The sequence below is a fragment of the Actinia tenebrosa genome, unplaced genomic scaffold (assembly GCF_029948245.1).
Source record: "Actinia tenebrosa isolate PJP-AT-01 unplaced genomic scaffold, QUT_ActTen_1.0 PGA_scaffold13__45_contigs__length_12533684, whole genome shotgun sequence".
Lineage (NCBI taxonomy): Eukaryota > Metazoa > Cnidaria > Anthozoa > Actiniaria > Actiniidae > Actinia > Actinia tenebrosa.
This window is the reverse complement of record NW_028292573.1, coordinates 4,002,633-4,029,493: the sequence shown is the minus strand read 5'-3', so window position 1 is coordinate 4,029,493 and position 26,861 is coordinate 4,002,633. Positions and strand designations below refer to the sequence as shown.

Sequence of the window (26,861 nt, the reverse complement as noted above, 5' to 3'; positions counted from 1 at the left end):
GTGTCTATTTGAGTATTACGCGTTAACTATTAATTTTTATTTCACGGGTTAACTGCCCTCACTCTAAACTTATGCCGCTAAAAGAGTGCTTAGGGTTGCAGAATAATTCTTAACACCTCCCTTAAAGTCATGCAAAAATATACGATCCCCCCTAAGCAAGGTTTGTAGCTTCTTCCAACAATTGTGCACCCCCCCCCCATTTTTCTGAAAAAAATTGGCCCATCCCCATTTTTCCTACCAAAATTTTCCCGATCCACCCTCAATTTCACCTGCATCTCCCCCCCCTCTGCCGTACATTATGAATGCAGCCTTACCCAATCCCAACACTTCAAAGCACGCAGTTGATCGCAACTGTGAACAGCAATCATCCGACACCCCCACACCCTCAGTATAAAACCTAAATGGCTGGACCTTCGACCCCACAGTCCCCACTTTCGGGGGGAGGGAGAGAGGGGTTTACTTTGTGTATTACTTCTTATAAGTACATTGGCGGTGGCTACCTCAGTAGAAACGCAGGCATGCATAGCGCCCTTTTTAGGTGTTCTTTATCCCTTTATCCTTTATTTCGATTATTTTTCAACTAGTCACCCAATTGAACCCCCCGGATCCGCCCTTTTGTGAATCTATGCGTACTAGATGCCTTGGCGATTTCAACGTTAACAAAAATCAAGCGGTCTGTTTTTATTTATTCAAGTGTGTTTATCTTCCCTCTCCCAACCTCCCTGGCCTTTGTGGCAACATGCCGAGTCGGAAGTCTACTTACTTGTCATGACTAAGTCAAAACAGCTTACCAAAGGTACTAGAGTGCACTTTAGTAGTACTAAATAGCACAATTTCATGCAAGTTCCATTTTCTATAGTGTTTAGTTAGCACTATTTTGTACTACAGTAAAAACCCGCGTATAAGAATCTAAACTTTAAGAACCTGTTAGGCTAAAATTTCATTTTTAAGCACCCTTCACATAAGAACCATTTTAGGCTAAAATCCTAAAACAGGTTCTTATTTTTAAAAAAGAAGGAAAAAAATAGAATCAATCTTTTCAAAAATATATTTATAACACAGTCCGTACACAATAATGCTATAAACACTATAACTGTACATGGTTACTGTAAAGAACATGTCCTCAATGAATAAAAACATCCAACTTAAAATGAAACTTTATTTCATTTCTTGAACAAAAGTTAAGAACCTAATTAAGAACCTGGTTAGCCTAATTTAACACTAAATACCATTTATATAAGAACCTGTTTAGGATAGCTTGAAAAAACCTAGGTTCTTATACGCGGGTTTTTACTTTATTTAGTAATTAGTGTTTCACGGATTAATTGTTTGCACTCTATCTGAAATAAAGAAAGCAGTGATTTAGTGAAATGTGACCTACGTCAGTGGTTTGTTAATAGTAGTTCATCGTAGATTCCAGTTCTTCTCGATCTGAACATGACTGATATGCGTCGACAACGTAGACAAGAAATGAAACATAGCACATGAAAAACGTTATCAAGTGTATTCAATGCAACGAAAAGTTTTTTTTCTTTATTTCTTTGACTGAAAAGTGTGATACACAGGAAGAAGAATGAGGTTTTTAGATGCGGTTTCGAGAATGTCGTGACCGGCCATATTCATTGTAAAGCGTTGCTTTCTGAACAATAGCTTTTATGACGCTGGTTTAAAATATCTGATGTATTTGTTGTTCATCCGAGCGAGAAAATGAAAATAAACCCTAGGAGTCCAAACAAAACGACGGAAAAAGAGCAGAGAAGAGAAGAAAAGAAAAAAGAAGGAAAGAGAAGGAAAAAAAGATGCAAAAGACGAAAGGAAAGAAAAAAACTAAAAATAAATTCAAAGGAAATGAAAAAGAATAAACAACCGAAAGAAATTAGAAAAAGGGTGAGAAAGAAAAAGTAAAACAAGAAGAAACGAAACTATATAAAAGAAAGTAGAAAGGAAAAAAAGAAAGAAAGAAAGAAATAATTGCTTGAGAATGCCAAAGCACATGCGTAGTAGATGAAGATGATCCCTTGATCCGTGAGGGACTGGTAATGAGATATTTTTGAGGTTGTCGATATGGATCGATGAAGTGGAAAAGTGGAGCAAGTTGTAGAAAATGAAGGCCATTTATTCCCCAACATTACAGCCAAAATTGCCAAATAACCTCCATATGGCTGCGTAATGAGTCTATCTACGACCCAAAATGTCTGGTGGTAAAAAAGAAGAGCGAGAAGAGAAGCTTTTGCAGGCTTCAAGACGCGGCGAGTTGGAGACTGTGTTGGTAAGTAAGCCGCCTTTTTCAAGGTTATGGTGCTCGATATTTTGTTTGAAATATCTCTAAATACGACATCATAAACACACACTCATAGCTCAGAGACATCTTAAACCCCTTGAGTAGAATTCTCAGTTTTATTCTTCGTATCGCGCTTACGAGTGTTTAAAATTCCAACCATCTTTATTACGTGTGCAGTTTTCAGCTGAAATCATGATCATATACGAATCAAGTGTTGAGAAAACTTTATTTATAAAATATTCCCAACTGTATTATCCATTTAATAAGTCCGTTCCTTTTTTCATAATTGAATAAGGAGTCTTAATTTGTATTGCGTTAAGATTTTCGACACGCTAGGATATTTGTTTTTCGTGATCTTCTGGGAAATTGTTTTACGTATTTTGAGCTTGTAAAGTAAGTCTTCACGAAAGTCATGTGATATTATAATATTAGCCTTATATTTAAGGGAGAATTATCTCACCTTTAGATTAGAATTACTCATAATTAAAGCCACCCAAGGGGATTTAAAAATCACAAGTACAGATTGAATAAGGTACTTCTAACCCAAATTTTATTACAAAACTTGAGACGATTTTTATAGACATCATTCCATCCCAAAATTACTGATAAGCTTAATTCATGTACGTACTATTAAAATTGTCTTTATCTGCCCTTGTTTGCGGCATTTGTACGCCGTGTTTTTTATCTTTATAACAAACCTACCAAAAAACCCGATATTAAAAAGAAATTAGAAATTTAATGAGATTTACTGATTTTCTTTTTTCTACATCGATTATTACATCATTGTACATTTTGCAGTTCAAATACAAAATATAGGCTTGAGCTTGTATCTATTATTAATATATTATTCATGTAATTGAGATGTATATTTGCATACTTCTGAGATGATTACACTTTGATTTCGAAACTAATTTTTGTTTTATGTCATTGTTGTGTTGTTCAATGGGAAAAACGTTTTATAGATTTAACTCTTGTGATTTTTAAATTATTGTGCTGTCACCCAAATTGAGTTGTTCTTGGAATTATAATGGAAGGGGTCTATAGCGATACTTTATTGTCATGTAAGCATTTGTTATTCATAGAGATCAATTGGCTGGTGACACAAAGCAACTTGCAATAATCTTTTATGAAAATATTTGTCTATTTTATATTACAATGGTTTTGCTATTAAACATGAAATGTTGTTATACCTCGGCAACATTGATACTAACCTCATTTTGTATTAAATGTTATTACAGTGTGACTACACCAACCAGGACACCCAGACAAATTTTCATACAAATTAGTAATTCATGATCGAGTATTTAAACAATAGAATCTGTACAAATTTACATATCTTTTAATCAAAAAGAATATGTTATACTTTATATGAGTGTGTGTTTGATCAGAAGTGAACAGAAAACAGTTTAAAATCCAGAATTGACCAATAATATTTAACAATTATTCGCCGAAGGGGAAGTGATTATCGGGGAATATTTACCGAGACGTGAGTCTTTGAGCGGTGAGGTAAATATTCCCCAATAATCACTGAGCCTGAGGCAAATAATTGTTTTAGTATAAATACACAGGTAATTCTTTCAAAAAAAAGGAAAAAAAAGAAGATAGCATTGTTTTCCGGTAACAGCAACAAAGTGGCTGGCCGCCATTTTGGATTTTCGCTCGAGGTGATTATCGTGTGATAGTGTGAGTTTCTTGACCAATCAGTGCGCGAGATTTTCTATAATCACCTGTGTATTTTTACTAATTTCATATATTATTCGGCATCAACAATTTGATTTGTGAATTTGATTTAAGATTTAATTGGTTGGCCTTGGTTGATATAGTCACACTGTAATGGTTCCATCAAAGATTATAAAAAGTGTAATTATATTTTTTTGCATATAATCGGGGACCATACTGAGACTTTCCCTCAGCCTAACCCAGAGAAAGAAAATTGTAAGCTCTGAAACGGTGTGAATCTAGAATTCTTAGATTTCACCAGTTTCGATCAGTGATTTCTAAACAAACACTGTACTTATTGACTGAGTTAGGTCGGGTCGTACGGGAAAATATTTGGCTCGAGGTAATGCTGTATGGACCGAGCTCAGCGATGTCCGTACGAATGACCAAGAGCCAAATATTTTCCTATACGGCCCAACCTAACTCGGTCAATAAGCATTTTAACCATCATATGACCCTAAATAAAAAAGATATTTTTATAATTGCAAATTATGTCAATACGGTTGCAGGTTTCGAGCAGGGCCGTACAGATTCGTATAGCCCTGCTCGCTCAAAGCCGTACCGCCCTGCTCACACCGTTTTCCCGAAGGTTTTCTTAAGAGCGCACGCCCAGGCAGATATGGGTCATATATATGATAACATAAATTTGGCAATTGTACCTGTACAGGTCCTAAGCGGCCCACAGATATGTGGATATAGTATTTAATAATATATATGTTTAATTTTTTTATGCCACCAACTCATATTTGACTAATTTTTATTTTCAGAATTTATTAAAAAAGAAATCAGATGGCTCTGATGTTGATGTCAATTGTAAAGGTAAAAAAGTGTATTCCTTAGATTGATAGTCATCTTTTCACGTCATGCGCTACTTTGTCTTAATGGTTTCTCATGATGTTTGAGCCAGCTTAATTACAATTCTTCCATTAAGAAAATGTATGCAAAAATTGTATTCTAGATTTATTTTCTGGGGCTTCTCATCCTCCCTGTTTTGTGGCAAAGCAACAGAAATGCTAATATAAGCCCTTGAAAACACTAATGGCATGCACAATAATCAAACGTCCTTTTTTCATGAGGGTAGCACTTAATAGCCAGTGGCTATTAAGCACAGGAGAGAACCAACAAACAACTCTACTCATATACAACACTGAGCCTGGTGGGACTCAAACTTGGGTCGCATTGATGAGAGGCGAGCGCTCACACCGCTATGCCACCCGTGCTTCCCTTATCAATGATTTATATATTTTTATTTTTATTCCAATTGCGAACATGTTTTTATTTTTTGCTGGTCATATTTCACAAGCTTCATGACACCTCATGTCATTTCTACGTCACAATTTCAGATTAACTGGAAGAGCCCTGCTACAAAAAATCTTTCACTATAAGCCGAACCCTGATGTTTTTCTCCCTCTTCTTAATTATTTCCAGGCAAGTCGAAAGCAAACAATGGTTGGACGCCGGTATTACTTGCTGCATACTTTGGTCATAATGAAGTTGTAGAAGCCCTCATAAAGGTATGTCGTGATACACAATAAGGCTCATTTTTGATTTATTATGCTCTTCAATCTGCTGAATTTCATTGCTTAGTCAAATTGTGTAAATTAATTCAATTTTGTTGTATTTGTTGTATAATAATAGCCATTATCATATTTTTCTATATCTTATTGTTATTCTTCAAACCAATTTGTTTTAATTGTTTTCTTTCCTGTGTTTTTAGAAAATAATCTTTTCTTTATTAATAAAATATAATCCATGGTTATAATAAATGCATCTAATTTAAAACTGTTTTCTAAAAAAAAGTAGTTTCCTGATACTATTTTTTTCTTGCTAATTCTAATATATTATGTTTTTATGTCAAAGCTAATCTTAATGTAGAAATTAAATTTGTTCTTTGAAAAACTAATTACTCAATGGTTTTTTTCCCATATTCTTCTGGTAAAAGAATAATTCCCACTGGGTAATAATTAGCAATATATCTTCTCATTTGTCATATCATTTATCAGAGTGAATTGGAAAAAAATCAGTTGTCTGGGTTATCAAAGACTGTGAAAAAAGGCTGTAAAAAATAAATTGCCAATATACACAATCCTCTAGGGTATATATGTAAGTTTTAATCTCATTTCATATCATGTTATCCCTTGAGTATTATGCTTTTTTGTTTATCAATTAAAAGCTTCATAAGCTTCAGTAGATGATAAAATGATATCAATTATTGTTATTGCCAAAGAAATGAGATGTGGTTTGAATATTCCAATTTCAAGTTTCTTTGCTTAGCCATAGTTGGTTGTATCTTATGATATTCAGATATTCTACCAAATCCTTCTGGCATTTTAATCAACTCGTATTGTTCCGTAGTATGTACAGTTATCATACTATACAATGGAATTTAATGAAAGAAAAGGACACATTTAATTTGTACACAATTGAGGCTAAGACAGATAAAATTGGAATTTAATTAGTGTGTTCGGTCTTTGCAGAGGGATGAAAGATATACTGTCAGTATATAAACATTCATGTTTTGGTTTCACAGGCAGGGGCAGATATAACAGTACGAAATGGAATGGGTAACACAGCCTTGCACTTAGCGTCATTCACTGGCCGGACAGTAAGTGTTGTCCCGATGTCTTGGTTGAATCTATGAGCCATTCCGAAGTCCAGGAAAAATACTGGGATGAGTTGGTATTGAAGTACACTGTGTGACTGTTTTAGGGGACCATTCTTTTAAGATGGCATCTATTTCAGCCTCAATGCCAACTCGTACCTACACATAGCCTGGCTGTGTATAAAATGAATGAAGGAATAATGTGTAGTTCCAGCAATTATCCATATACCTCCGACCCCTGGAAATTCCAATTTTCATCCATTACGAACTGTAATTTTGTTCTTTCTCTACTAACCCCCCTATCCTTTGGAAATTCCAAATTCCTCTGAGGGGAGGGGGTGGATGGACATTTTCTGGAACTACACAATAAACAAAAAGTAATAATAAATAGTAATAGTAATAATAATGGAAGAATGATGAATAAATAGTAATGACTGAATAATGACTGAATGAAAGAAAAATCAATTAATGAGGCAATAAAGAATATATGAATGAATAAATTAGTGGAAGTATAAGTGGATGGTAATATTGTTCCAATTATTTATTAATTAAAAAAAGATATCTATGGAAGAATAAATATTAAGTAATAAATATTAATCAATATTTTTTATTCCTTATCAGTATCAATTTAAAAAAATTATAAGATTATTACATAGTTTTATTAATAATAAGATAATAAATGTCAATTAATATTTCTATTCTGTGTTTTCAGTCTGTAGTTCTTCTCCTGTTACAAAATAATGCCGATGTTACTGTAGTAAATGGAGAGGGAAAAACGCCAAGTCAAGTAGCCAATAAAGATGAAGTGAGGCAGCTCATCCAAGGTACTAAATGTTTGTGGTAAAAATTATATTGCATTTAGTAAATACTCTTACAAAACTGTACTGAGTAATTATGTACTTTGACAACCTGGCAATTGTGTTGGGCAACAACTCGATTTTACAGTTTCGTTCGAGTGACCACGAATAATAGTTGCAAGTCAAGGTTGCAGTTACCGCACATAGCAAAACTATATTTTTTATCATGTTTTATCATGTGCGGAAACTCCAGCCTCGGCTTGGAACGAAACTGTAAAATGGAGTATACGGCACGGATGTGGTGAGACAGCTCATGATCCAAGGCACTAAATGTTTGTGGTAAACATTATATTACATAGAGTAAATTTACTCTTACAAAATTGCACTGCCTAATAATGTACTATTTTGACAACCTGATGTGTTGGGCAACAAGCACCCACACAGGCCTGCGCAACACTTGACAAACACTTGGCTGACATATAAACAGCACGCTCATCAACTTTCATCCACTGTCATTGCTATCATCGCTGGGCTTAAGAAATTTGGTTTGATCAGATATGTGTTCCAGTTTTGAAATCTCTTTTGTTCTGGGCTGTAGCCTTGATTTTTTGTAGAAATATATTCACATATTTTTGAAATTTAATAAATCTGCATAATTTTTCTATTAATAATATATTAATATTTGTTTCATAGCCGCAGAAAAGAGTATGAAATTAGATTTGGAAAAGCAACTTCTAACAGCTGCTAAAGAAGGAAATACAGCTGAGTTAAAAAAGCTGGTAAGATTACCAATATACATGTAGATTTGAAGGAAAAAAAACACAGATTCTAAAGACCTTTTAATAAATCCCACAATGCTCTATTTTCCGCTTTTCAAGTCAAATTTATTATTTTCAATTTCATTTATTATTTTCGAGTCCAGGAATCGAACCCGAGACCCCATAGGTGAGAATCAAATGCATAACAACTCTGTATATGCTGCCCTTGACTCCCAAATGTGCAAGAGAATGAAATGGTTTAAGATTGCCATTCCTCATTACATGATCCTGTTGTGTCATTTATAGGTTAGCTCACCTGATCCTCCTGATATCAACTGCAAGGATATCTTGGGAAACACTCCTCTTCACTGTGCAGCATATAGGTAGGTGGCTTGTAATTGTCCCTTCTTCATGACTATTATTTTGTTATATAGTTAGGATACATGTAGGATACACATACCTGCATGCTGATTGGTCAAAAACTGTGCTTTATTAGTGAATGGAGCACAGTGCTGGCGCCATCTGCTCGTGCCAAGAGCTGCTAGATTTTGCAACCGTTTTTCTTTTTGCGTAAATAAATTCAATACCGAAATAAAATTAGTGATTTAATGATAAAACAAACAAAACAACTTTTTTCCATGCTCCATTCAGTTATAAAGCATGCAGGAAGTGGCGTAAGCATGAAAGAAGTGTAAAGAGGAGATTCTTTTCGCCTAAGGCTTGTGCTTCTCCTTACACAAGTTTCTTTCATTCTTACGCCACTTTCTGCTTGCTCATTACTGAACAGAGCACGGAAAAAGCTGTTTTATTTGTTAAGTACGATGTTACCATACCCAAAGCTTTTAGTAGTATTGGTAGGTGGTTTGTAATTGTCTCTTCTTCATATTACTATGCAATGTTACCATACCCAGATTTGTTAGCGACGCTTATCCAAACATTTTCCCACACAAAATTAATCAATTTGACACTGGTTTTATTCAGCCGGCCACAGGGACTCTGTCTTGGCCATTAGCCAAGAAGTTCCAATGAGATTTACCCTGGAAACTTGTTTTTTTAATAATTAACTTGTCGTTACAATGGAGAGTAGGTGCCTGGCAAAGCGGTAGGCGATGGCAACTAGCTGGCAAGAGGTAACCATGGCAACCAAGCCACGGGTCAACCTCGGCACCTGTCACACTGCTTACACAGTGGAAGTAAACTACTTACCTTGTCCAACCAGAGGAGGGTGGGCGGGGCAAAACCGCGATATGAGGGCAATGGCTAACAGCAACTCAGTTAACTTTGCTTAAATTTAACCACATTAGTCTTCAAAACTCGGAATGTGTAGTTCCAGAAATTATCTAAGGGGTAGGGGGGTCAGAGAAAGAACAAAATTACAGGGTTTGTATGGAAGAAAATTGGAATTTCTGGGGGTAGGGGGAGATGTCCTAAGAAAATTCCTCTGTGTGGGGAGGGGGTATGGAGGATTTGGATAATTTCTGGAACTACGCCATAAAGGTTTGCCATTGTCTAATTTGCCATAATATTAGTACTTTTTTATGATTTCTTCACATTTTCTTCATATACAGTGGTCATAAAGAAATAGCGGTAATGTTACTTCAGCATGGAGCTAACACTTCTATGAGGAATAAGTCAGGTGACTGACATTTAATAAATTATTGATACAATATATAGTTAGTGGAGAAACAAAGAATGTTGTGCATGATTTTGTTGTCTTTGTTCATACACGATTCACATATATTGTTCCTTGCTAGCAGAGCCTATTTACCTTTTGTTTTGGTAGAGTGAGAAAAATAGACTGTGCCGATGTAGGACGTTATGCTTGTCGTACCAGTGCGTGGCATAACTTAGCAATGCTGTCATGATTTCGACAGCCGCTCTCAAACAACTACATGTACAATTTACCCGGTTAAAAAAAACGGTTTTAAAACTGTTTTCGTTCATCCCCAATTGTGGATGGCAGTGTGTCAAAGTAAACGTTTTACATCAGCAGAGTCTCCCTCCTCCCCACGTTAACGAAGGGAGAGAAAGAGGAGAGACTCTGCTAGCAAGGAACATATATATGGTATCTGCAGGGCTTGAACCAGTGACTGAAACTACAGTGGTGAAAGATGATGCATTAGCAGTGTACACCACCCATGTTACCCTTTTATTTTCCCATATAATTATTTCTCCATAATTAATTATTTAAATGATTTGTTATGTGACAGGTCAAACACCTTTAGAACTAACAAAAGACTTAAAGATGAAGAAACTACTGGATGTTCAGCCACTTCAGGTAATCTGTGCTCAGACGACATTTCATATATGCTTTTCATGTCTTAATGTGTTCTGTAAAGGAGAATATATAATCTAAGAGGGCTTAAAGTAACACCCAGTATGTCGCCAATCATAATGGCCGGCCTAATTAGTTTTAGTTTGGTAATACCTTGTTTCTGGGTCAATGTTAATGGTCAAAATGACACCAGCAAAGCAAAGATTTAACTGGACATTGTCTGATGTCCGGCAGTTATTTTAAGCCCTTGCCTAACTATTATGTTACTAGTCTAGCATGCGGCATGATTGTCTTCATTTTTTACAGGCTGCACATGCATATAACACCATTCTAACGTCATAACACTAATTAATTGCTGATAATGAATTAATGACAATCTAATGAAAGATTCTTTGTTAATACTAATTCTCTACTAACTATGGATGAGGATTTGCTAATGTCTTTGTAAATAACTTGTTTTTATGCTGATAAAGGACTATTATGTCCAAAATGCCAGTATATTCTGAAATAATTCATGCAGCATTTTTAGGTTACATAAAAGTTAATTCTGCTAAATTTTGATTTAAAAATTGCTCTTAATTGCAAGCAAATTAATTTAAAAGTGAAATTGTTTTAAAACTGTTAAAACTGATTTTAACGTTATTCCAATTTATTTCATGAATGAATTGAATGAATATTATGAGATAATTAGGATAGTACATGCGCTACGATTGGTTGAAAACCATGTTTGATGAGAATATCAAAACATGCTCACGTTTTTTGATACTCTGATCAAAACAAGCGGGATGTTGAGAGAACACATGAGAAGCTGGAAACCACTCCGGTAAGCATCATGGTTTCCTATGCTCCTCTCGTGTTCTATCAACATGCCGCATGTTTTGATCAGAGTATCAAACACGGAAAACTGTTTTTGATCTGTTAATCAATATATAATAATGTATTTGTACTTTTCTTTAACTCAGTGCATCACTATTGGTGTACAAATATTTGATACAATTATAAACTGTTGTTGTTGTTGTAAATGTTGTAAAATGTTACAAATCATTTTTATTTTTATTGAACAGTTAATGGAACAGCTTGTGTTTTTTCTGTCACTATTTGATAGGTAGCAAAGATTAACAATTCCTTTCAAAAATCACCGCTTTTGAAAAGAAAGGTAAATCTGACAGGATGGTAATAGAAAGAATGTGACCCCAAATAGTTTTGGTAGGATGTTGGACGACAGTATACCATTTTTTTACCTACAAACTACTGTTTTCCTACTAGCATCCTACATCTAACCTTACAACACTCAGTCTACCACTAATCTATCAAGACTCCACTAACAACCTAAACAAACATCCTACAGATAAAGTGCCGACGACCTACCAACACTAATTTTGGAGTAGCTTCACATTAGTTATAATTTTTCAAACTGGATACTTGGAATTGTTCCAAAAATCCTGTGATATTATTAGTATTTTACAGTTCCATTTTGTGACCACCAATGATATTTCCAAGTCAAAGTTGGGAGTAAGCCATGCATGATAAACTATAGTTTCTATGCAAGGCAACTCCAACCTCGGCATGGAATGTACTCTTATTTGTCATTACTGAAAAGTCCACTGTAAAAAGGAGCATTATTATTTTTGGCATTTTGAGTTTTTTTTCTTTAATTTTGATTTAATTTTTCAGTTATATATTCTTCCTCACTTCAGTTTCTATTGCTAATATATTTCTATATCCTCATCCATTATAATACCACATTTCTACACGTAACATCCATACTATTGCTAATATATTACTATATCTTCATCCATTATTAATACCATATTTCTGCGCATTCTCTCCCTCTTGTAATACACCTACATGTAACATCCATACTATTGCTAATATATTACTATATCCTCATCCATTATTAATACCATATTTCTACCCACTCTCTCCCTCTTGTAACACACCTACATGTAACATCCATACTATTACTAATATATTACTATATCCTCATCCATTATTAATACAAGATTTGTGCTAATTTCCCAATATTGGGTTAATGTGGTTTTGACTACATTAGCTGTTGTGTGCCTCATCATTTAAGTATGACTTGTGCATTTATTTGAAGGCTATCCACAAGGTTGTTCCAAGGCATGAAGGCATGCTGATGAGGGTAAGTCAAAGCTGTTTGCATCCCTATTTAAATCCCCTTTTTCCATGTGTGCAAAGATATAGTCCTTCCCTAAATCAATAGACATAGAGCATTCTGGTCTACCTTGGGTACAAACATTTTGATTCTCTATATGGGACCTCATGTCTGTTTGCCTGCTCCTCATCACACTTGTTTGCTTTCGTATTTATTTATTTTAAAATATATATTTTTTAGAGGTCAAGATTTCTTGGGTGGAAAAAATACTGGGTTGTACTGGAGAGAGGAGTACTTTCATACTATCATAAAAGGTAGGAGGACGGATCAGCCAAGCAGGTAGTGCACACACCTCTAACCTATTGGGTCCAGGGGCAGGGCGGATCCAGGGAATGGGTGTCCTGCAGTGCACCAGACACCCCCCTAACGCTGTAATTGCTATTACGCTTTTTTGAAGCGGTGCATGATATCTCTATATATATTTCTTCATTTTGGACACCCCCTTACAAATTCCTGGATCTGCCCCTGGGGTCTGAGGTTCATTCAATTCCTAAACTCGGCATCACATGTGAAAAGTGTTTGTTGGATCTCTTCTTAGATTTGTTGATTTTGTCTCATTTTGTTTCATTCTATTCCATTTATTGATTTCTTTTTGTTCCATTCATTCATTTGAAGAAATAGAAAACGCCCGCACATGCTGTGTGCTGTCATAAAGCACACGCTCCAAACCAATCAGAACGCGACATTCATAACAGTTATTTTATAATGTTCATTCTTTCAAAAATTCATTTGTCTTTCTGTCTGTGTGTTTGTCTGTCTGTGTGTTTGTCTGTCTGTGTGTTTGTCTGTCTGTGTGTTTGTCTGTCTGTCTGTCTGTCCGTCTGTCTGTCTGTCTTGTCTGTCTGTCCATGCATCTGTTATTATGTTTGTTCCTCATTTGACCGATTCACCCTTATTATTCCCTCCCGACTATCATCCTCTTGTAACATAACTTTTTTCACCTACTTTAGGGCTGATGCAGCTTCAGGACACAAGAGACAAGGATACAAGTATCTAGACCATGCAAAGTTTTCTGTAAGTTCTTCGTACTCATTGAATGATTTTTATGCACAAATGGAATAACTCCAGTCTTCTTGTAGTATAGTGAAAAGGGGGTTCATGTTCCTTTCATAGATTAGATTTTGTATGACTGTAAAAAGCTCATGGTACATATGTACTGTGCCATGCCATGCCATGCTATGCTATGCTATGCTACACTGCATTGTGTCATGCTTTGCCGTGTTATGCCATGCCATGCTGTGCTATTCTACACTGCATTGTGTCATGTTTTGCTGTGTCTTGCCGTGCAGAGCAGTGCTGTGCTGTGCCTTGACCATATAGATATCATGTCCAAGCATTTTGGTTGGATAAGCAGTACACTGTGCCTTGTACACTGTGCCATGCCCTTTCACAGTCAAATCTAATCTTCTCTATAGAAGATAGAGAAAATAGAAGATAGCAGAAGATAGTGTGAGCCCAATATTAGTTTCCCCCAGGTATTTCCTGGCTCAGATATTAAGGATTGTACACTGATAAAGGATTATTTTCTTTTAGGTTCCAAGAAAAGAAAAGCACAAAATCAAAATAGAATATTCAGATAATACTCAGCATATATGGAGCATTGGATCACATGAGACAGCTCCAGAAGTACAGCGGCAGGTAGGATCCTACTTATTAATGCAATGGTTTGGGGTGGGGGAGGGGGGCTAGAGAGGATTGGTTTTCTTCTTGTCTGTATAAGTTGCTTTAATTAAAGTACTTCATTGGATTAATTGTTGCAGGAAATTGATTTCTTCACCACTCACGCCACCCTAAAAGAAAAAAAACCTCAATTCTTCCCCCACTATTTTGGGCTCAGTACTATCGCAATAATTGACCTAAATTATTTCTTGATTATATTGTTGTTTGTTTGTTTTATTGTATAGCGATGGCTGATCTCCCTGCATGAACACTGTGCTTATAGTACTCACTATAACACACTCAACCAACCTCTTATCTTTTATTTTTTCTTATCTTAAATTTTTTTTTTCAATTATATAGCGATGGCTGAACTCCCTTCATGAACACTGTGCTAACAGTACTCACTATACCACTCAACCAACCTCTTATCTTTTATTTTTTCTTATCTTAAATTTTTTTTTCCAATTATATAGCGATGGCTGAACTCCCTGCATGAACACTGTGCTTACAGTACTCACTATACTACTCAACCAACCTTGTTGTTTGATGAAAATGATGAGGATTTTGTACCACTTGGAAATTTGCAAGATTCATTCAAGGTAAAGCTTGAGTGGTGTGCACGCTGCTATTGTGCCACCTTTCCTGGGTGTGGTTGTGGGTTCAATCCCCTGTGGACCCGCCATCATGCGCTAATTCAGTTTTTGTTCTCTCCTGTCCTTTAAGAGGTTTTTTCCAGTTTCTCATTCCAGCATTCATTTCATTTTCAATATTTTTTCTGTCATGCAGGATGCCAAAGCTCACCAACAAGCTCTGGAGCAACAAGTAGCATCAGCTACCAATCTTATTGGGACATTTACTGATAATACACCTACTAAATCCAGTAAAGGTAAGTTTATTTACCTTGTATATATTCTCCTTAAGACACACCTGCATTCATCATGCATACATCTATCCATTCCATGCATCCAACCATGTCAACATCACATCTAATTTATTACACACAGCAACTACAGTAGAGTATACAGTTGCACTCAATCTTTGAATTAGCCATGCCCTGACTTTAATCAGCCCAGAGGTTGTTTCAGGGTTCGATAGATCTGTGAGTTAGCAGTGTCCTGACTTAGATCAGCCCAGAGGTTGTTTCAGGGTTCTATCTGTGAGTTAGACGTGCCCTGACTTAGATCAGCCCAGAGGTTGTTTCAGGGTTCAATCTGTGAGTTAGCAGTGTCCTGACTTAGACCAGCCCAGAGGTTGTTTCAGGGTTCAATCTGTGAGTTAGCAGTGTCCTGACTTAGATCAGCCCAGAGGTTGTTTCATGCAGGGTTTGATCTGTGAGTTCGCCGTTCCCTGACTTAGATCAGCCCAGAGGTTGTTTCAGGGTTCTGTCTGTGAGTTAGCCATGCCCTGACTTAGATCAGCCCAGAGGTTGTTTAAGGGATCGATCTGTGAGTAAGCCATGCCCTGACTTAGATCAGCCCAGAGGTTGTTTCAGGGTTAGATAAAATTTATAGTTTTTTCTGTACGACATCTCCCTCAGACTGTAGACTGAGTGCCTTACAGTCGTACAAACACTAATCCATAGTTTCTCTTACAGCTACTCTAAATCTTATTCAAGTCAAAACCAAACTCGACGAGATTGTTACATCATCTAAGGACATGTGCAATGTTCTCTCGCATTGCTTGGATCTACTCATACAACAGGAAGATGTAAGTAAATGAAGCCACCTATACCTGCATGCATAGGAAGCATTGTTAAAGTGAGCAAAACATAAATACAGTGGTAGCTGTATTAAGCAGACACCTTCGGGTAATAAAGGGTGTCTACTGAATAGAGGTTTGTTTTACAGTAAGTACAGTGGTACCTGTATTAAGCATACACCTTCAGGACCTTACGTGGTGTCTGCTTAATAAAGGGTGTCTACTGAATAGAGGTTTGTTTTACAGTAAATATAGTGGTACCTGTATTAAGTGGACACCTTCTGGACCTTGCCTGGTGTCCCACTGAATAGAGATTCAGTTTACCCTGTTAACCGGTCAACAATTTGATCTATACCTACTGCTTCCACGGAACCGTCTCTCTAGTTGTATAACAAATACATTTCAGTTGTTTGCACGAAACTGGATCCAAATTTGCACAACTAGGCGTACGAATTTGGGTTTGGATAGCTCAGTCTCGTTCAAAAGAAAAAGATCCAGAAAGCTCAGTCTCGTGTGAACGGAAGCCATAAACATAATGAAGCGCTCGCTTAATAGGTATCATTGTACTGTATGTATGAGAAAAACTACTTGACCAAACTTACCTTGAATTTTCGATCATGTTATTAGGTAAGGAATTTACATATGGAAGAAGAGGTAGAGAAGCGACGGGTCCTTGAGGATGCCCTTCACGTGTTGGCAACAGAGCACCATGCCCTAGAATGCTCTATAGGAATCAACGATGTAAGTAGAGACCATCACGCTCTCGATGCTCGGTAAGGGAATCAGCCCAGGGGTTGTTTCAAGGTTCGATCTGTGAGTTAGCCATGTCCTGACTTAGATCAGCCCAGAGGTTGTATAGGAATAAATGAGGAGATGCAAGGAATTTTTTAACGCATGTTCTTTAATTATTTTTCCCCCAGAGAATTTATGGAAGCAAGATATCACTAGTTGACGAAAGTGAAGAATTCTTTGACGCAGTGTCTGAACTTGCCTTCTCGTGTCCTGATGATTTCAAATCAGACAGCGATGAAGACGATGGCGATATTTATGTCCCAAGCGTGGCCAGCACCGACCAGTTTGAAAACCTGGCGGAACCTACTATTGTCATCAAAAGAAGCGAATCTGGAGAGTTGGCGAACAAAAGAACATCATCAATATGTAAATCAACTCTAACGAGAAGCAGCTCGGATACCACGCTGCCCAAAAAGGGGTTCGACTTGCAAACAGAAAGTATGCAGAAGTCGAAATCGGAATCAAGGGATATTGTAAAGAGATCCGAGTCTGAAACTGACATGGCGAGACGTTTACAGTACAAGCATCGGTTAGTAATATTCTCAATGATAGAGAATAGCTGGAGAGTTCCCAGAATACCCTTTTGAGAAGGGGGCGTACCAGTCCTGTATTCTTCGTTTGCACATGACGTCATAGCCACCATCTTAGTTGAATTTAACAGAAGAATTGCCCTATTTCACTATGACGTCACTGCTTGTTTATCTAGGGGATAGAATCGCCAAATCCAATAGAAAATTCCACAAAATTTGCTCCTAGCGAAACAGTTTAATCTTAAACATATATGGCCTGGTTTTCAGATATAATATGTGTTAATATGTACTAAAAAATATTCTTCGTATATGCGTTTGCTGGCTATTCTACTTCTCTTTGTGAATTGATACGGGTTTTAGAACAATTTTCGGTGAATTTCCGTTGATTTGATCCCCTCCGCCGACCATGATCCTTTGCGTTTAAACAATAGATTGTTAAAGATTGTTTTGATGTGACGTCATAGTGAAATAGGGCAATTGCCGATAAATTCTTTTGTTATATCAACCAACACGGCCGCCGTTTCTTTCGTTATTTCAATGTACATGATAACGTCATTACCGCTTAAGTTAAATTATGACGTCACCTTTCGTATAATTTCGAAAACAGATCAAAACATTTTGATTTTACCTTGGAGGAATTGTTGTATTGACATTCTAATCTTTGTGTTCAGGACGCATTTACCTAATAACATGCTGTCTAGAAATGAGTTCAGTGTATGGACGGTACTTAAACATTGCATAGGAAAGGTAATGTAATATTGCTAATAATAGTCCACTTTTCCCCTTCCCCACCCCTTCCCACCCTACCCTCTACTCCCAAACTTGGTCCAGTCTTTTCTCTTTCCTCTCGGACACTCAGGCGGGGAGGACGTTGGCGGGGATTTGGATGATGTTTGAGCTGTACGTGCTAAAAAGTGTGTTATGTAAATGGTCGTTGCCACCTTGTTTACCTTGGATATTTTATTTGTTAAAACAACATTCACCTTGGATATTTTAATTTATTATTTATCATTATTAATATTTATAATTTTATTTGTTTATTTATTTATTTATATTTATTTAGTGGTTGGCATGTAAAACTAACAGTCTAATGAGACATTATTTTTGTTGATAAAACGTTATGTTTTCTATTTCCTACAGGATCTTTCGAGAATCACCATGCCAGGTATGTTAATTAGGTTGAAACTTGACGTCTTTCCCGCACATGATACCCCTTCTAAGCCTCCTCCGCAGGCATCTTCTTGGCTCTTTTTACTCCTTGGGCTTCCTGTGATGAGGACAAAAAGACGTAGGGGGAAGGGGGAGGGGAGGACTAACTCGCTTTTCCCTCCCTCTCTCGTCCCCACTCCTCTCTCTCGTTCCTAGTTCTTCTCTGCCATAAGATTTAACACAGGGATCCCAACAGAGAATATAGAATATAGGGAGTAGCCTGCGGAGGAGGCTACCCCCTCTTTGCCAAATAAGATCTCCTCATCTTAGTTGTGATTTCAATTTTCAATCTATTTTTCAGTTATTTTCAACGAGCCGTTAACGTTTCTTCAAAGAATAGCCGAGTACATGGAGTATGTTCATTTGTTACACACGGCTGCAGCGTGTCATGACCCAATACATCGACTACAGGTACTTATGTCACAACAAACAAACAAAAACTTGACCTACTTTGCATTGCGCACCTAGATAAGGAATTCCCAGGGAATCGGCGCGCCAACATATACTCACCAGCTCGTGTACCTCGTGATCTTTATTTTTGAGGCATTAGCTGATGACATGAGTATAAGTTCGTTATGAAAGGGGAAGAATGAACTGAAATCTTTGCAAATTACTTCAGATTTATCAACTCAAGTTTCATATGAATTTTTTGTCACCAAGCTTTTGGGCCGATGGCCCATCATGAGGCTTACAAATCGTATAAATTGTTAAACAGCAAAAAAAAAAAAAAAAAAAAAGAAGGAAAAAAAAACCGTAAGAAACAACGATTTATACGTTTTACCTCCCTGATGATGGCCCGAAGGTTTGATGATAAAAAACATTCAATTTCTGCTTGATGAAACTCGAGTTTGATAATGTCCAAATCAACCAACCAACAAGTTTTAGATTTACTCCCGATTGTTCTGAAACGTTTTATCTCGTTTCCGTAGTATGTGGTCGCTTTTGCTACGTCTGCAACCTCGTCTAATTTAGATCGAGTAGGAAAACCTTTTAACCCCCTTCTCGGAGAGACGTATGAACTCGTAAGGTAAGAACGTGCTCTGAATCTGCTGCAATTTCGATTTCATGACAAAAGTATTGCCTTTTAACTTTATTTTTTATAACGCGCCTTTTCTGGTGCTCAAAGCGCAAAACACGACGAAATGATCGAGCAATACGAATGTCTTTGAAATAGTCCCTTTCACAGTTTCCTGTGCCATCTTGAAAGGTAGCCATGCCTTTGTATCGAAGTGAGACGAACGGTGAGAATGCAATGAGACCTTGTTTAAACACCTTGGACAATTATTTAGGTCTCTATGATCGCAAGCTCACCGTTCGTCTCGCTTCGATGCAAAGGCACGGCTACCTTTCAAGATGGCGTTGGGAACTTTGAAGGGGGCTGTAGAGGTTTTGCACCACCACGTGACGGCAGCCATGTTAGATGACAGGAACAGTACAATCGTTTTACATGAGACACAATTCAATTTCCGAGAGCAAAAGAATTTGATTATTCTGCCATCTAACCACAGGAAGCCCAAGCAGTATTATGGGTGTGAACACGTGATGGTGCAAAACCTCTATAGACCTTTTTCGACAATAGAGACCTCGAAAAGGTTAATATTGTCAACTTAATTAATACAAGGTTTTTAATATCTCTTTCTTCACAGGGAAGACTTAGGATTTAAACTCATCGCTGAGCAGGTAACGGTTATGCTTACTTTCTGTTTCCTTGCATGTTTGTTTTCTTAATCTTTGATTGCTATAAAATTAAAAATTGTTCCATAGATACAACAATATAATAGTCGTTAATCATTCTGGTTGCTAACGTTTGTGGTGTATAACAGGTCAGCCATCATCCACCAATCAGCGCCCTTCAATGTGAGGGAGAGGATTTCGTATTTCACGTCACTGTTCAACCAAAACTCAAGTTTTGGGGCAAAGGCGTAGAGATTCAACCAAAAGGAATGGTCACTCTGAAATTTCCAAAGTAAGTGAGAAAGCAAAGAAAGTGAGAGTGTGTACTTACCATTTACCCAGGAAAACCGGAAATTCCGGTCCGAAAACTTGGGCTTATTTCATATCAGGGACACTGAAAATTTTATCTCCTTAATTATCATGTTTTGTTCTCTATCAGGTTAAATGAAGTATATACGTGGAATAATGTCAATAGTTGTGTACATAACATCATTGTAGGGCAGTTGTGGATAGAACAGGTTAGTAGGAACCGTATAAAATTAATGATTAACGACCCGACAATCGCGTCGTCGTCTTCATTTTGCACGGCTTTGATGACATTCGGCGAATAGATATCTCTGCTCATTCAATATCAGAATGATAGTTGCCACGATCACCGCACCGCGCGTCCGTACACTGAATTTTTTAGTGATTTATGCAAAAACTGCTGTTTTCTTGACTAGCCTTGAAAACCATGGTGCGTGCGCAAAAATGGACATTAGATGTAAATTGAGTTTGTTTGATGTGTTGTTCTCTCCTATGCTACGAGGGTATCCGGTTTCCTCCCTCCGTAAAAATCAACACATAAGTTGAGCGTTTTGTGCATAGAACATTGAATGTAGTATTAGTTGTAGTGTGCTAGTGTGAGTGAAAAGTGTCCCCAATTAGTGCGAATGCGCTAGAACGACTAGACACTGAAATAAATAAAAATGTATTTTACAGGGCCCCTCTGGATACCAGCTTTTAGCTGAATAGGCCACCCTGTTTAAATTAACGTTTCCATACCCTTTTTTTTTCAATGTTTTTTTTTGACACATTTTTCAACTTTTCTGTTTTGTTTCTTAGTATGGACAAATCGAAGTATCTAGTCTCTCGACGGGCGATCGTGCAGTCATTCAGTTTAAACCTGCTGGATGGTTTGGTAAAGACCTGAATAAGGTAGAAGGCACGATATATTCAGCTGCTGAGTAAGTATTGCGAAGTACTCGTCATTTAGATACACATTTAAAGAAGCATTGCAATTAACCAATGACTGCTTTCTGTTTGGCTCGGTTGGTTGACCTGTGGTACCGGAGGTCGTAGGTTCAATTCTCGGCCGACCAACCCTCGCGGTGTTAAAATATCTGAGTAAAAGTTGCTGCTTGCTCTAAAAGTAACTCTAAAATGATTAGATTTTGGCCTTGGCTTACATGACTTGCATGGTCGCTGACGCAAAATGCGCGCACAGCCAACTTTGCATTAAAAAACAGAATTGAAAACTACAACTGATCTTACTACAACAAATAAAATACATTTGTTTTCGTACTTGTAATCTCACGCCACACAGTGCACGCATCATACTTACTTTTACGATGAAATAAGTTTTAAGAGGAAGTTTTTTTCAATAATGAGCAATAATGGCAAAAAGCGCCAAAAACTAGACTTTCGTATGAGTTTTGATCCCAATTTTCGTTTTGGGTTAACACTCAAAACCTTTTTAAACAGTTAGAAACTGATGTACTATGATAAAATGCCTGTTTGAAGCGGTATTTTCAATTGTACAAAGATGTTTTGTTGCATTTGTGTTAGAATGTTGCTTTGTCAGGCTTTTTTATAGAAAATATATGAAGACCTAAACCTAATTTTCGAATACATTTTTTTGCTTTGGGTTAACACTTTGATTCCACTTTCATCGGTCATCTCCACTTCCAAACGAGTTAAACTTTCTGAATAACAAGATTTTAGCCTTGTACAACAGCCTTTCTTCAAGGAAATAGTTTTTGGCGCTCACTGCTTGAATACGAAAAGAATTCTCTTAAAATAACATCATCGTTATTGATCATTTTCTCTGAACAGGAAAAAGAAGAAGTATATTATAAGGGGTGATTGGACAGACAAGTTGACCTGTTACCGCACGGAGACAACACTGAGTAGAAAAGCAAGCAAACGAGGAAAAACATCAATAGATAATTCTGCAGCATTAGCAGATTCTTTAAGTACGAGTAGTAGTGACTGTAGTCTAGAGCTCACTAGTCCTGTTGTCTTATGGAATTTTCATAGTAAACCACCACATTCTAAAGAGGTAGGTGTTAAACTACCTATTTACCATACTCCCCACCCACGCACCATCCTACCCAACTAACTCCCTACCTTCCTATCTTCCTTGTCTCCCTTACCTTCCTAACTACCAACCTACCTACCTACCTACCTACCTACCTACCTACCTACCTACCTACCCACCCACCCACCCACCCACCCACCCACCTACGTTCCTTCCTTCCTTCCTACTTTCCCTTCACAAATTGCTACTTAAAAATACAAGTGCGTCGTGGGATATTTCATGGTATTCCATTCAAAACCATTGTTCAACAAATTTATGTGATTTTATCTTTCTAGATGTACAATTTCACTAGTTATGCCATACAGCTGAATGAACTTCTGCCTGGAGACGATAAAAAGGTACACTTAGTCCAGTACAGCTAGTCATACATTTTTTAGAGCAGTTTCACGAATGCAGTCGTTACACGGCAACTTATACGCCAGATTAATCACACGGAAATTTATTCTCCATCTAATAAAATACCCGAAACACGCGTCAAGGTCACGGCACTGCCAGACCAATCACATTTCCGCCAAAAAAAAAAAAAAAAAAAAGAAAGAAAAGAAAAATCAACCGATCGAAATTTTAGTAGACATCACAGTCGCGGCTAGGCACGCATACGATTAAAATTTTAGATAAGGAGATAAGGAACTGAGAGGATAAGGACATCATTAATAAGGAAGATCCAAGATACAAGAATTGAATGCGGCTGTGTACTAATCTGCGATTCTTTTCTTTCAGCTACCTCCAACAGACTCGCGATTTAGACCTGACTGTCGTACACTAGAAAATGGTGATTTAGGTAAACGAGTAATTTAAGTACAATATTGAAGCTTCATTCTAGGATGCAATATCACAGAAGACATTCATAGCCAAGCTCATTGCCATAGGAGTGGCGCATTTTGTTTTGTTCTAAAGAAGTTGAAGCGCCAAATTATATTTTATTGAAGAATGTTAAATTGAAGCCCTAACATAGTTAACTTTGCCTGAAACCCTTTCCTCCCGGTATTTAAAGATCGAGCGACTGCAGAGAAGATTCGACTGGAGGAAAAGCAGCGAACAAATAGAAAAGAAAGACAAAAGAAAAATTTGGAGTGGAAACCACTGTAAGTAGACAAGATCATTTGAAGATTTACAAGTCTTGAATCCTGTTTGGTCATATTTAATCGTGCTACGAGCACAAGTATTCTCATCACTATCAGTTATGACCCTCACCATCACCTTGCATCATCTTATTCAATATCATCATTATCATTATCATTATCATCATAATCACGATCATCTTTCATTACAATCATCATCATCATCATGCATCATCATCATCATCTTTCATTACAGTCGTCATCATCATCATCATGACCATGACCATCACTATTTCTCACCACCACCATCATGTCTCTTCTTAGTCAATATCATCATCATCATCATCATTTCCACCATCACCATCATCCTTCACCACGGACATCACCGTCATCATCGTCAACGTCATCATCATCATTACACTAATTATTATCATCTTCATCACGACCACTATTCACCATTTTCCATACATCTGTTCACTGGTCAAACACAAAGTACTCAAGCGAGGCGCCAAGGTACTTTCAAAGGGTTATTCAAATTTTCTTCATTTTCGATCCCTAGGTGGTTCAAAGAAGAAATCAACCCTTACACAGGGCAAACTGATTGGTTATACACCGGCAAATATTGGAACAAAGATTTCTCTAGCTGTCCGGACATTTTCTAGAATTCAATTAGCAATTGTTTCAATTATCATTATTATAAAATCATACCAGATCATAAAATTAACACGCGCTGGCGATGGGCGACTATTGATCAACTTGGATCATGGGCTTGCTGTGGTCCAGAACAACGAGAGAGACAGGGACTGAACCTCATTCCCAGTCATCACTTCTTCTTTACCACAGGAAAACCAAATGGAAACTCGTATCAGTGGGTAAAACGGTGCGAGTAGCAATGAACATACACTTCGCTTAAATAAAACCGAAGCTTAAATATCTATTTCATTTTGGTAAATAATAAGCTTGATGGACGCATCCATATGATTAATAAGAAAATTCTTATATTTGGCTTTGAGTAATAAACTGCTATTATACATTTATAGACCCCTTGCATTTATGGACCTTAAGCACGCGGCAGGCATGTTGACTGAAACACTAGATTTTCCGACGCGTAGCCTCGCATTCAAGCGCTTGAAAATAAATTTATGATGAGGGTCAAACAAAGGTTTTTATTGTCATCAGAATAGTCCCTTTCACAGTTCCCTGGGCCATCTTGAAAGGTAGCCGAGCCTTTGCATCGAAGCGAGACGAACGGTGAGCTTGCATTGATAGAGTCCTTTTTTTTAACACCTTGGACAATTATTCGCATGTCTCTATCATTGCAAGCTCACCGTTCGTCTCGCTTCGATGCAAGGGCACGGCTACCTCTTCAAGATGGCGCAGGGAACTGTGAAGGGGACTATTAACATGGCAGCCGCGTGGGTGCGGCCCATTCCCAGAGCAACTTAATTTCAAGGACAAAATAGAATTTTACTATCAGAGTTAAATTAAAATCCATTATTTTACTGAGACCACTGTAAATGGGTAGATACATTTTAGATGTTTCAGCTGCGCGATGATTATCGACTTACTGATAATAGCTTCAGTAAAAACCCGCGTATATGAACCTCCAGTTGGGGCCGCATAAAAAAGCTTGCAACTGTATTGACGGTTCGGACGTTCGTGCTTCGTTTGAGTAAAAGAGATGTCAGTTAGTGTATCATCTAATGTTCGATATGGAATGTTTGCCATAACCCCCAGCGATCTCAGCCTATTGGGTTTTCGATAACTAACTTTATTTTCCAAGAATTGCTAGAACACTCGATAAATAAACATGCACCGTTATGGACGCTAAGACTTAATAGGCAAGAATCTCTCCTGATGGAGTAAGCCTGACAAAACAATAATAGAAGCATATGAATCCATCTTTATTATACTGTATACTCGGTAAATTAAAGCTCAATTTTGAATGAGTAATGCGTGCTGATTGTCACGTGTTCAACCATAACCTTCCCCGAACCACGCAGGTGATTATTGAAAATCTCGCGCGGTGATTGGTCGAGAAACTCACAATCACCTCCAGCGATAATCCAAAATGGCGGCCAGCCGCTTTGTTGCTGTTACCGGGAAAAAATGTCTTTTATCTTCTTTTTTTAAAAAAGAATCACCTGTGTATTCATACTAAATCAATTATTCGACGAAGGCGAAGTGAATATCGGAGTATATTTACCTCGCAGCTAGAAGACTCGCGTCTCGGTAAGTATTCCCCGATATTCACTTCGCCTTCGGCGAATTTTTTTGTTAATTAAAGTGAGATACCAATGATGATAAAACTTGTTTACGGAATGAGATTTAAACATGGCATTTGTTGACTTGTTTGAAAAGTGTAAATCTATCCTCCAAAATGGCGGAATTAAGGTGGTCACGTGACATCAATATGATTGGTGGGTTATCGACTTAACAAAGCTACACACATCGATACCGGGTGGTTTATTTTTGCATTCAGTCTAAACCCTCTTAAAAGAGCCTTTAGAGAGAAATTAGGTTGTTCATAATAAAATAAAAGAGATTTGAATATGGGTCAGTGATCATTTGTGCTCGTCCTATTTTCCGTCGTGTTTTTTCAAGATAACGCTGCTCTTTACGTCGGTCTTAAATATACTGAAGCAAGAGAGTTTACCTTATACAGTTTAAACAAAAAATCGCACAATGTTCTCGTACAATTCGGAATTTATAGATGCTCGTGATTTTTCTGAAGGCTAGTCCAATTTTGAAAACTTTCAAAACATCACTCGTACCTATAAATTGCGAATTGTACTCGAGATCGTGCGATTTCCTATACTAACGAGGGATGCGCAATAATAATTGGAAAAAACAGCTAGAAAGCGCCTCCAAACTAAACTAAAAATTATAACTGCGCATGCCTTAAAAGCATTTATTTTTCAATCCCTTAAGAGTATATTAAAAGATTACGAGCAATAAATAATCAACAAGACGCCCTAAAGGCATTCACTGGGTTGCCTGTATCAAGCACAGAGGCCTCGTTGCAATGTCAGCCAAAAGAGAATGGAATGGTTCACAGAAAAGAATGATTTTAACTTGTCTAAGACGATCTTCTCCCTTAAGGTAATTTCCTTGAAAGAAATTTTGCCAATAACTTTGTCCTGAAACTTTGCATGGACATTAATTATGTTATGGACATTTAAAAACTGTAATAAAAAGATGGCGTCACCATTCTCGTTTTTGATTTATCTTGAAAAAAAAACATCTCAAGATAGTCGAAAACTGACAT

At 37.2% G+C, this 26,861-nt stretch overlaps 1 protein-coding gene across 2 annotated transcripts; it reads left to right on the top strand.

Annotated features, from left to right (window-relative positions):
• Window positions 1-1,850: 1,850 nt before the first annotated feature.
• LOC116298154 (oxysterol-binding protein-related protein 1) lies at window positions 1,851-26,149 on the top strand. 2 transcript variants are annotated; one of them, XM_031706531.2, is made up of 32 exons: window positions 1,859-2,269; window positions 4,768-4,819; window positions 5,429-5,514; window positions 6,531-6,605; window positions 7,315-7,426; window positions 8,093-8,178; window positions 8,464-8,540; window positions 9,726-9,793; window positions 10,368-10,435; window positions 11,538-11,588; window positions 12,534-12,578; window positions 12,792-12,865; window positions 13,562-13,625; window positions 14,145-14,249; window positions 14,744-14,869; window positions 15,057-15,156; window positions 15,865-15,977; window positions 16,596-16,709; window positions 16,889-17,289; window positions 17,962-18,037; window positions 18,431-18,455; window positions 18,801-18,910; window positions 19,429-19,526; window positions 20,146-20,179; window positions 20,323-20,465; window positions 20,613-20,691; window positions 21,278-21,399; window positions 22,268-22,493; window positions 22,808-22,870; window positions 23,253-23,313; window positions 23,527-23,617; window positions 24,153-26,149. In XM_031706531.2, the coding sequence occupies exons 1-32, from the start codon at window positions 2,192-2,194 to the stop codon at window positions 24,253-24,255; spliced, it is 3,126 nt and encodes a 1,041-aa protein (XP_031562391.1). In that variant the 5' UTR covers window positions 1,859-2,191; the 3' UTR covers window positions 24,256-26,149. The 2 variants fall into 2 exon arrangements, with proteins under 2 accessions (XP_088884919.1, XP_031562391.1); XM_089028793.1 differs by lacking the exon at window positions 11,538-11,588 and having other exon boundaries at window positions 1,851-2,269.
• The last annotated feature ends 712 nt before the right edge of the window (window positions 26,150-26,861 follow it).

Bases quoted from the DNA above. Each gene is read 5' to 3' on its own strand.
- LOC116298154 (XM_031706531.2), top strand. From the start codon at position 2,192: ATGTCTGGTGGTAAAAAAGAAGAGCGAGAAGAGAAGCTTTTGCAGGCT. The intron at 15,157-15,864 runs GTAAGTTTATTT...TTTCTCTTACAG, and splicing joins ACCTACTAAATCCAGTAAAG to CTACTCTAAATCTTATTCAA. The intron at 20,180-20,322 runs GTAACGGTTATG...GGTGTATAACAG, and splicing joins TTAAACTCATCGCTGAGCAG to GTCAGCCATCATCCACCAAT.